This window comes from Lepisosteus oculatus, chromosome 11, assembly GCF_040954835.1.
Source record: "Lepisosteus oculatus isolate fLepOcu1 chromosome 11, fLepOcu1.hap2, whole genome shotgun sequence".
Lineage (NCBI taxonomy): Eukaryota > Metazoa > Chordata > Actinopteri > Semionotiformes > Lepisosteidae > Lepisosteus > Lepisosteus oculatus.
Window position 1 is genome coordinate 16,647,603 of NC_090706.1, and position 12,299 is coordinate 16,659,901.

Here is a 12,299-nt window from a genome sequence, read left to right on the forward strand (position 1 = left end):
GCTCATCCAGATTAAGGCACTGCATGAAACGGCAAAAATAAATCAATGCATGACACAAGCAGGAAATCTCTGGCGGAAAAGCAACCAAATCCCGTCCAAATTTGTTCTGATAAAGGTCTCACCAGAGGTCAAGTTGTGCCCTTTTCTCAAATGCCAGACTTATAAACCATCGCCAGTCCGCAGCCAGGTCGGCCAGTCCAGACCGATCTCCAGCTCCTGTCCGTTCGGACCGGCCTGGCGGCCCAGCAGCCTCTTCTTCTCCTCGCCCACCCAGAGCGGCGCTCTCCTCCGCAGCTACACCGACCCAGCCTCCCCCCTCCCCCCTCGAACACAACGAAACTGTGCTCATCTGTGTCTGCCCCCCAGCATCAGACAGAAGTGCTGCCAGCTGCCCCATCAGTGACACTCTATACAGGCTAATACGCTGAAAGGGGTCTTTTGGTCTGGCGTCTGCCACTGTAAAGGTAAGTACTGTATGAATAAATCTGATTACGCTCCGAGGGAGATGGGCTCTCTGTTGATGCTCGGAGCAGGCCAGACGCGGTTCCTCTCCACCAGTGGATATCGGATTACCACTGATTCTTGTGGATCCTGAACAAAACTGGATGATCACATTAACCTTCAGCGGATGACCGATCTTGCTGTTATTTCCTTGTTCCTATGTTTTAGCATGTCCACGGCCGAACGCGGAGAATAGTTTCTCCAGCCACAGTGGGATCAGAAACTCCAGTACAACACCGCGTTATATCATAGCATGTGGACTTCGTTAATTGCTATGGAATTTGTTAAGTTTAGATGATTGTGGAACTGATGCGGTTTTGGTGTAGGCTTTTGGACATGCTGCCTAAGTTCACGAGCAATGGCAGCTCCTGAAAAACTCTTCTCATGACTTAAAGCAATTTGTTTTCTAGCAAAGTACAATAACTAACTGATGCAGATTTCCACATTCACTTGTAACATGACACTCCCTTATTTACATCCCAGCGTGACCTCTTGTGTTTTTTTGCTTTGTTTTGCATCACACCTTACTGGTTTTACCAAACAAAGGTTTTTTTCGCTAAAATTAGTGAATGCAGAATCACTCGGCTGTTTTTATTCTGTTTAAAATCAGAAAGCACAACGTTTCCCAAAAGGTGGTGCTAAACATTGTGAATTTTTTTAAACATTTAGTTAAATTGATCTACAAAAACACTTAAGCCTGACAGATATTCCCAATGGGATCGCCACGCCTTCCAAATTCAGGAAATTTCTATGTAAGCACTGTGCTGCTAGACCTCCTGCAAGAGACAGAAGCATTCTTTAAATATACAAATGCAAATGTGATCTTCCTTCGATGAACTACATGTAAATGCAGACTCGCTTGCTCATCTTGCATTTAAAATTTTGATAAAGATATAAATGGGGGGGGGCTATGGAACTGGTGAAAATCAGGATTTGACCGAGCAGTTTAGTCAATCAGTAAAATAATTATTCACAACCCCTGACTTGTAAGTGATTTCTAGCACTACACCTCAGCAGCTGGTATAATTAGAGGCACGTGAATTCTCTGTTCTCTGGTACAGCTGTGTTGAGAGGAGCAATAATCCAGGTTCACTTGAATAAACAAATATTTATTAGTGACACAAGACACAAACTACACTACACACCACAAAACATACTGTACAACACACAAGTTACTCTATGTACAGTATTTACAAACCAGATGTTTCAGAGACCTGACATTCTGGTCACCCAAAAACCCCAAACTGCTATTAAACTCTTAATATGCCTACAGCGGTCACACAAGAGATGAGCTGCCTTCTAACTAAAGACAATACAACCTGCAGTTAAATCTCTCTCTCTGCACCTGGGATGCCACAAAACATTTCTTAATGGGATCCTATATTCTCTGTTTCTGTCCTGCTCCATTGCAATCACCAACCCACAACTTACCTAGGTATACTAAGATAAACCTTACAATTGTTTCTGCTCAAGGGTCCCCTCAGACCTCAGCAAATATCCTCTCTGCTTTGAGGTTAGAAGCGTTAAGTCTTCCAAGTGTCAAAAACTTTATCTAATATCCAAGAGACACTTCTCAGTCACCTAAAGCTGTAACAATATACATCAATAGCAAGACTCTAAAAAATATTTATATTTGATTACATCCATTTTCTAATTGCCTCATCCAATTTAGGGTCACAGGGGAGCCAGAGCCTATCCCAGCAACAGGCACAAGGGTACACCCTGTAGGGGATGCCAGTCCATCCCTTGCACATACAGACACAAACACACACACGCCAGAGCCTGGCTTCCCAGATACCAGCTGATCCACCAGCATGTCTTGTGAACTGTGGGAGGAAACCAGAGGACCCAGAGAAAACCCCCACAATCACTGGGAGAACATACAAACTCCACACAGAGAGCGATCTGGGTCTGGAATTGAACCCAGGGCCCCAGCACTGTGAGGCAGCAATGCTAGCCACTGTGCCACTGTGGCACCTATTCTATTACATTATATTTAGAAATACACAATAGTCACATTTATTCCTACGGTGTAAATGTGCTGAAAACAAAATGTTTTGCAAATTGAAAGCATGATCTTCAAAATTGATATATACCTTTGCAATCGTTATTTCATGATCGTTGCATTTTATAACCTCGAGACACTTCCTGTACCATAAATGCTTTACTAGAGCCCAAAATGACTAGTGACAAATGTGTACACTAATGATCACTTATCCTTTGTGGTCACTGTATTCTTGACAAAAGGCACAGGTTTATCCTGGTAAAGTTTGTAATTTATTTGCTCCTTGAATTCAAACTAGGACACCAGACTCAGAGGATACAAACCGTCCAGAAAGCAGAACACATCCATTTTGTTGATCCAGTACATTGCTTTTCAACGCGAGCTTCCTCTTTCTGGGTTAATCACACACTGTATACCTCCGATTTGTGTTTCACTCGATCACACTACATTGCTGGTGGAGTAAACTAGTTGCTGTTTGGCAAATTCGCGGTGTTCTATGTATGTTGCAAAGGAACTCTGCAGCAGACAGCAGATTTATGGCGTCAGCCTGAAATAGGAGCCTTAGAGAATTGTATCCTGGTTACTATTTGAAGGCTCCCAGTCAATGTCCTTAAGTGTGAGTTAGTTTCCCAAACCGCTTTCCTGAGAGAACATTTGCATGAAATGTTTTTATGTGTTCTTCTTTGTGAGACGAGAACCATCCCTTTAACCTTTAAAGTCTAGATAATGGACAACATAGTCAACACTGGGATGCCTTTAGGATGTTTTTAAAACTGCCACTAGAATAAGTGAAGTTGATCATCTTTTGCCTTAGATTATCAGACAATTCTGTGACTTCTCACATGACAGTATTGGGTGTTCAGCTTCTGTGTCCAGTTTCCTTTAAAACCCAGTGGTTATCCAAGCTACCACCATAAGCCTCTATTAAAGTTTTTGAGGTTTTGTGAAACAACCAAAAGTCTAAGGGGTTAATTACTTCTTCAGTTCATGGTTCAGGGGATCTGGAGCCTATCCCAGCAAGCAATGGGGGCAAGGTGGGGTACACTCTGGATGGGGCACCAGTAGGGCCAGTCCCTGAATCGCCCTTGTGGAACGGGTGCCACCAGGCCGCCTCTCCAGGAGACAGACCAATATTTGTATCCCCACAGTGAGCTGGTCTCCCCCCCAGAACACTGCAGCAGCCAGACTGCCACTTCTCCTAATGCTGGTCTCAGAGAGAGTGCACGCATCTCAGCTTCTGTCTTCTTCTGCTGGGAGGTGAACGGCAGGTGGAGCCCAGGGTTTCTTCAGAGAGACGCACAAGCCCAGTCATTGCCAGCTGCAGAGATGTCGGGTTCGATTTCGATACCACAAGAGCTTTAAGGCTCTAACACAAGGATCCCCCAGTCCTGGCTCTGCAGGGCCAGCATGTCCACAGACAGGACCCCCAAACCTTGTTCTGCACAGGTTTTTCAGTCCATCTGGATTTGTAGGGACCTCAATCAACTCACTACTGGCGTAAATGAACTAATCAGACAGCTCCCCCAGCTCTCCTGGTGCTGCTGATTTAAAGAGACTCAGAAACCTGTGGACAATCTGGACCTACAGTCCAGGACTGGGGACTCCAGCTGCAGACACACTGACCCTCAGGACCGGCACTGGACAGCCATGCTGCAGACACACTGACCCTCCAGGACCGGCACTGGACAGCCTTGCTGCAGACACACTGTCCCTCCAGGACTGGCACTGGACAGCCCTGATGCAGACACACTGTCCCTCCAGGACTGGCACTGGACAGCCATGCTGCAGACACACTGACCCTCCAGGACCGGCACTGGACAGCCTTGCTGCAGACACACTGTCCCTCCAGGACTGGCACTGGACAGCCCTGATGCAGACACACTGTCCCTCCAGGACTGGCACTGGACAGCCCTGCTGCAGACACACTGACCCTCCAGGACCGGCACTGGACAGCCTTGCTGCAGACACACTGTCCCTCCAGGACTGGCACTGGACAGCCCTGCTGCAGACACACTGACCCTCCAGGACTGGCACTGGACAGCCCTGCTGCAGACACACTGACCCTCCAGGACCGGCACCGGACAGCCATGGTGCAGACACACTGTCCCTCCAGGACTGGCACTGGACAGCCCTGCTGCAGACACACTGCCTGACCCTCCAGGACTGGCACTGGGGACCCCAGCTGCAGACACACTGATCCTGCAGGACCAGGACTGGAAACCCCTGCCCTAACAGTCTTCCAGTCTGGCTAAAGACTTCCTTTCTCTATTGGGATGCTTTGATCTTACTCAGTTCGTTTGTATCTCTACACACAACAAAGGACACACCTTAGATTTAATTATTGCAAATGACTCTTTTGTCTCCCACTGCTCTCCCCTTGATCTAGGCCTCTCTGACCACTTAGCCATTCTCTTCAATCTGGAATTACCTGTTTCTAACACCTCCCCCTCACGCTCTGTAAATTTCTGCAATTGGTGATCAATTGATCACCCAAGGTTTGCAAATTCTGCTCTGTCCTCCTTATCTTGTTTCTCTTCCTCTGACCCTACAGGACAAAATACAGTTACTTGACAGTGCTCTTTAATCTACCTTTTATTGACACCTTTGCTCCTTTAAAAACTTGAACCATCTCCTTCTCTCGCCCTGCCCCCTGGTACAATGACCATCTGTGATCCATGAAGGCAGCCTCTCGCAAACTTGAGCGTAGGTGGCGTCTTTCTGGCCTAAATGTTCATTATCAGGCTTGGAGAGATTACTTATCTGAATATAAGGTTACTATAGAGTCTGCTAGATCCATCTACTTCTCTCACATCATTGAAAGTCACCAAAACAACCCCAGACATCTTTTCTCCACCATCAACAGACTGCTCCAGCCAAACTGCCCCACCAAATTACCTGCCTCATCGGAACTTTGCAACACATTCTTAGATTTCTTTCGTTCTAGGACTGACAACATCCGGCATCACATTCTTTCCACTACACATATCATTTCCATACTTCCTTTCTCTTCTCTCTGTCCCATGTTCCTCAATATTATGCACTAGCAGGGCCTTATTTAGCATTATTGAGTACAATTGTAGTCTCCACATTAACTAAGATATAGCTGTTCTAGAATCAGTACTGAGAAGAGCAGCCAAGATAGATTCCAGGGATTAAAGGACTGTCCTGCACTGACAGGCTGAAGGAACTGACATTTGTTCATCTCAAGCAGAGGAGCTGATCCATCTATTCAACAATCTCACGGACCAGTGAAACATGGACCCAAGGATGCATGTGGAAACAAGAGAGACATGCATTTAAAACCAAGAACGGGAGACACTTCTTTACCCAAAGAGTGGTGGGGTTGTGGAGCAAGCTACCCAGCCATGTTGTTGAATCTGATACCTCCTGGCTTCCTCCTGCATTTCCTCCAGCTCTTTCCAGATGGGTCACTTGGAATCATTTTTTTCCACATCATGTGAAAAAGTCTTTAGCTGAGCAGAAGACAAATCTCGACACCTGCACTCTCAGTTAACAGCATGAATTTGCCACCAGTGCAGTTCAGTCATCCAAAGATTTTCGTTAAAATAATTGTTAGAAGACAATTTAAAGATCCCCAAAATAGACCTTTCTGATGTTCTTAAGACTTCAATGTCAATGAGCTACAGGGAAGCGCGATCAATGTCCTGTACGATCCTAGCTCCCTGGGCAGAAGATTTACTCATGTTCCTCTCCTGCTTTGTTTAAGCCTGCAGGCTGTACAACTCACCTACACACCACTGCACCTGCACCCCCACGCAATTTATTTAGAGCTCAGAACGGCTGAAACTCTTCTTTGATGATCTAAGGAGACACTTGCTGGGCTTCGCCAATCCTCTGCCCCTGCTACACTCTGCCTCGCTCTGCCTGCTTAACAGATCTCGGACGCATTTTAAAGATATCCTCTGCTGTATTCTTCATTTAAGCAGAGGACTCCTTCCGAAAGAAGAGCGAAACACGGGCCAGGTCAAACACAGAGCACGCGCACATCCCGGCTCCGGGAAAGTCAGAATCCAGCAAGCCTTACGGCTCACGCTTCCAGAGGACCTGGAGCATGTGAGTTTTGATCAGTTCAGCCAGTGAAAAGGCTCGATTCATTCAGGCATGATCATCCATGGTTTTTGGGGCAACAGGGTGTTAGTGTTTTCATTTCATTGCCTCCATAAAAACCTGCTTCAGTGATCAGAACACAACTGTTGCAGAAACTGATGATTCAGCTCAAGGGAGCACAACTCCAGCCCTGGGGTGCCAGGACACGTCTTCTGGGGTGCAAGGCTTCTTTCCACCCGAGCTCCTAATGAACTAATTAAACTCCTTATTTGCGTAGCAGGAGAAGTGGGAGCCTCTCCTTGTTGCTGAGAAGCAGGATATTTCCGAGATCCTACAAAACCCGCCGGGTGGCAGCCCTTGAGTTGGGGTCCCCCCCGATTTAAGGGGTGATCTACAGAGCTAACCGGATAGGGCTGCTTTAAGACCAGGGCTGGCCAGCCCTGCTTCAGAGCACCAGTCAGGAAACAAAAACAACAATTTACCATAGCAACCTTCTACAGAGAAGCTGCAAAGGCTTTGCAAACACCTACCTACCACAATCAATCAGGGCACTATCACAGCAGCTAAACGTGAGGGAAAGCCGCAGTGCATGTGCAAAGTCACCATGTAAACACACCACAGTCAGCTGCCATCACGGCGCCCCTGGAACAGATCAACGCCACACTAAAGGCTGAGCTCATGCTGCTCAGAGTTACACAAAAGTGCCCCCTGACCTGTATTCCCAGGGTGCCGCGTGTCTAGCCATCTGGCACTGAAATGGAAGCCAGCGTGGGTTTAATGGACACGTCCTGGTGTCTGCAGACTGACAGCGCTCTCTGGGGCATTCAGATGCAGGGCTTCTTTCAGTCAAGCTATGAGCCAAAGAGCCTGTTCTCCTTCAGCACCGGATATGAGCTCCTCTTAGTTACTCTTGCGGTCGATTAACCCTGGAAGGGTTAGGCGATTAGCGCCTGGGACAAGTGAGAGGCTGTGTGGGGATTTGGGCGACTCTCCAGTTGACTGCCTCCCTTCCCATTTTTAGACACGTTCGGGAAGAAGAGACAAGGGTCCAGGCATCAGGGGCTTTGAGTGAAGGTGGGACGTGCACCACTGGCTCCTCCCCTCCTCTATCACATCGACACCAGAGCCCACCCAGAGCGGCGCCCCGCGCTCTCCCCCATGTTACGCTCGTAAACCCCTCCTCTTAAGGACGCTCCAGCCCTTCCTTGTTTTACACTCATCTCCCGCACCTGCCTCCGGTTCCAGCCCCCCGTGCTGTAAAGGCCAGGCGTTCCTGCCTATCGGGCCTCAGCTTTGGAAGATGGACGCCCGGAAGCCCGCCTACCCGCGAGTCCAGGAGCGCCTCGACGACATCGGCTTCAATGGCGTCCTGACCTTCTGGGTCCGGGACTGGAGCGTCTGGTCCCGTGACCCCCAGTTTTATTCCCCCGACCCTCCGCCGGATCCCGCTCCGGCTTTTAACTCTGTTTGTCTGCGTCTGGATGGATCTCCCGGTTCTGGACACAGCATCATTCATGGATTTGCCTCGGACTCCCTTGGACTGTCTGCCTCGGCCACACCTCCCCTGAACAGCAGCGCTCCGTGGACACGCCCCCTGTTTTCCTTCCAGCCCCTTGCATGCCTTTTTCCCCGTGTCTTCCTCACGGTTCCCCGGATTGTGTTGTCTGCATAGGGTCCTGAAAGAACGCTCCGTGACATCCCGGTCTGCATCCAGCTCTCAGTCACCTCTGTCCTGCTTGTGGATCGTCAGCACTGGGGAAGCAGCCAGCTCGTTCCCCATTCCTGCCAGTCGCGTGCAGAACAGCCGTTGGTCCCACCCCATCACATCGATTGACACGATGCACTTTAAACTATTCCAACGCTAAACCGCACGACTGATGGAGTGAGTCGAGCGACCATCACTTCGATACTTCTAGTGTCTAGAACAGCCGCTAGGTAGCGTGTGATTATTGATTTGGAGCACCTAGAGTCGATCGCAAGCATGTTGTTTCAGCTCGTTTTTCGTTAGTCGCTCGTGTTTCCCTCCTCTGTAGGCCCTCGGCACCGTGCCTCCAGTGCCTAATGGGAAATCCAGCACTGCCCCCAGTGAGACTCTGACCAGTATGGACTTCAGCCCAGGGCTGATCACCGAGAGGAAACGCACGGGCAGGTGGACCGCGAGTTTACCCGAAGGGCCGGGGGTGTCTTTAACACATCGCCCGCCCGAGCTCTCAAAGCGGGCTTCCCTGGGGGAAACTCCGGACAGGGCCGGATGAGACCGCCCAGGCCACCACATGTCAAAGATGGACCGAATGACCCTTGTCATTTTCCAGTGTTCTCCACAGTGGGCAAAGTCCGGCCGCCTGCCTCTTGCTGTGCTGGGAGCCCAGCAGTGCCCGCAGCAGGGTGGGCACAGAAAGGAGGACAGGGCGCACTCCTCCAGTGCGCCCTGGGGATATGGACTGGTCAGCCGAACTCTGCCCCTTCCCTGGCGCCTCTGAGTCAGAGCTCCGCGCCGCTGTCTGGCCAGCTCAGCTGCAGTCCGCGTTCCCCCAGGCCTAAACAAGCAAGTGTGCTCAATACCCGAGCTACTCATCTACCAGTTTGTGCAGGAGTGGGGACACATCCCCCCGCTCAGTTTAAAAAGAAGGATCTTCTGGAGCAAAAAAAAAAAGAGTTTTCACCTCGGGTAACGATACAAAGGCCAACTCGAACGGCCACGAACACAATCCTCCCCTCTCCTCGCAGCCCAACCACCCAGTGACTTTCGGGAACAGCGCGAAGCACAGCTCGTATTGCAGCCAAATGAAAAAGAGAAAGGATGACTAACAACTTTCCGAAATCGCAATCCACGCCACTCAGCACTGAGCAATCACCAAGAATGTGCGTTTCGCGTGCTGCTTCAACTCTGACTTCTCTGACAAAAGAACGTGTTTCAAATCCCACAGGCGCAAGCAGAAGCGGCAGTTCTCATCCTCGTAAATTCATTTTTCGCTAAGTTAATGAATATTGAGCAAGCTTACTAACACTATCAAGTGAATACAGTTTCACATTTACGCTTCACAGACTAACAATCACATAGACCATGCTATTGACTGCATGCCTTTTAAGCAAATAGGTTTACTGTACCTTGAAAAGTCGAAATATATTTCTTTCGTATCAACCAAATATTAATAGGTTTAATATTTCTTGCTTTGTAGTGCATCGTTTTTAAACGATAAAGACCTCTTCCAGAAAACTACGTACACTATTGCCATCCTTTGACCGAAAACTATTTTCTAATAGCTCGCATTCATTACATGTTCCACGCATCGTACAAAGTCCTGCATGGACAACAAAATAATATTTGTGAACATAATACACATCACCTTCGACTAAAGGGGCGACGCTCTCCTCTCTAGCGGTCGGGAAACAGCGCTAAGCGCTCTCGTGTGCTGAGCTGGCAGTGCGCGAGCGCCGCGTCTCACCTGCAGTCTGCGGCGCCGTATGATCCCCGAGTCATCCATGGCGCGAGCCGCCGGGTCCTCCGCCGCTCGCGCGCCCCTCTCCCCCTCCTCCGGCCTGGCTCCTGTCCGACACCCCCCAGGCTCTCGCCGGCCGCCCCCGGCTTTCACTTCACGGCCAAAAACCACGCCGCACCGTGAACGGGCATTACTGCTGAGGAAGCAAGGCTGTCAAGCAGCTCCCAATCGGTCGCAGGGGACTGGAAATAAATCGGGACTTCGGTATATGTGACCTCATACACAACAACAGGAAAGGAATAAAGACCAAAAAGGGGTCTGGAAAACAAAAATCTACTGGGGCTGAAAAAAGACACTTCCTGGTTTTCTTAAAGTCTCTCAGTTCGGCTCATTCTTACGAGAGCTTAAATATTTTTTTTTAAATTAAAGATTTTGAGTTCGGTGCCCCGCGAAAAAGTAAAAGTGACAGATGACGATTTTTGTTCATTTGCTGCTTGTCGTCTGCTTTTAAACTCCAATGAACTCTCCCTTGTACGTGCGCTCGGATCGCTTTTACCTTTTGACCGGGTTTAGGCTATGCCGTCGCCTGTCTCCGGCGGCGGATAAAAGACGAATACCGAAAGGAAGAACTGAAACGTCAAGACAAGACTGGGCTATCTCTCCGCTCCCGGCCTGCCCCGACGCCTCATGCTCTGACGCGCTGAATGCTCCCGGGCCGAGCGAGCGGCGACGTTCAGTCGACCGGCCGAGATCTCGCGCGCTCTAACCCACAGAGCTCGACCCACTCGGTCCCGCGCCGTCCTCCACCATCCCGGGGAGTGCGCTCGCGCTAGTGAGGCACTCTGCAGCTAGATGCACGCCTGCCACGCACCGTGATCGCAGTAATACTAGCACATGGAGTAACAGAAAGCCGTAGGAGAAAGTGTGGTGACATCAGTAGACGCGTATTGTTAAATGAACGCCTGCTTCAGCATATGCATCGTGCCCGTCACACAGCTGGCCCGGACGCCGGCAAACTGAACCGTCTCTGTGAAACTGGAAACACGTGCATGGTTTCTGTCCTCTTCTTAGACACGAACTGCATCTGCAATATGGAGGTGTTATTGGTGGGTCTGCCCTACGGGTATCCCAGAGCGACAGCGCGCCCGCGTCGGTCCATCCTGCCCGCTAGAAAGCTGTAAGGCACTGGAGCTCACCCGGCTCACGTCCTCACTATCCTTTTCCTCAGCGGATGATCGCCACCTCCCCTCGTCTTTCTGCCGTTCCTATCCCCTTTCCTCCCCCTTCCTCCCAGGCAAGACAATGGCAATAATATTTTAACCCCCTAGAGCCCGGACTCCACCGAGCTGTATTCCATAACCGCACCGGGTAGCAGCGAGTAACCTCTATACGGCTTCCTTTTAAATGACGGGGCCCAGCGGTGCTCTCATCTGTGCCACCGGCTCGCCAAGCAGCCAGGTAGATATGCGCAATATTCTGCACAGATGCAGAATCATTCAAGAAAATTCGTATTACTTGTTAATATTGAATAGGATCTAATAGATTCTAATTCAAATCCATAGTGATCAAATCGATTCTATTGCTTACAAGATATATTTCCGGATATTCCCTTTGAATTCTTTCACCTAATGACAGAAATAGTACTATTTAGGTGGGGGGTTCTACATCGCCAAAAACACGCTACGGAAAACGATCCGTTCTAAATTTCACATTTAGATTGCTATATCATAAGAATCGGTTAAAGCTTTATACTATGCGTCTTGGAAAAAAAAGACGTGCCAGATATATTCTTCGCATAACGTGATACAGCGAGCGTCTCCACTGGCAGGCTGTCAGGCCTGTGCAGGAAATGGCTGGACAAATCGCTAAGACAAGTCTAGGAACGGTATAAGGTTTCTGTCCCCACGGGTTCTGTGGCTTGGCTTCATCAGCCCTCTGTACAGTGACAAATTTAAATATCTTCGTTCTGTAGTTTCAACAGATCAGAAACAGATCTGGGGCAACGTGTGCTCGTGAGCTCCCGCTTTTACTTTTTACTCCCCACCGTCTCTCTCTTTCGGCAAATGGCATATTGATTACGGTTACCTTTTTTAAAACAAGTTTGGTTAAATACAATTCAGGGTTTGAAGGACTACATGTTCCCGCTGCCTTTGAAGAAGACCCCCACCCGAACGCGACGGAAACGCTGGACGCTGACGTAGAAGCTCGCTTGTAGTTGTAGGGCCCCGGTGTCAACATTAATGAACCGGTGAAAGTATTTTCTTTAAAAAATAAAGGGTTCGTCT

The 12,299-nt window shown here is 49.2% G+C and overlaps 1 protein-coding gene across 1 annotated transcript in view; it reads right to left on the reverse strand.

The window, feature by feature from the left end:
* Nucleotides 1-11,290, reverse strand: part of LOC102689596 (microtubule-associated serine/threonine-protein kinase 1) — a 69,997-nt gene extending 58,707 nt beyond the window's left edge. Inside the window, exon 1 of the mRNA XM_069195830.1 lies at nt 10,021-11,290. Within this exon, the coding sequence (XP_069051931.1) occupies nt 10,021-10,059 (39 nt within the window). The 5' untranslated portion in view covers nt 10,060-11,290. The remainder of the gene's footprint in view (nt 1-10,020) is intronic.
* Nucleotides 11,291-12,299: the final 1,009 nt, after the last annotated feature.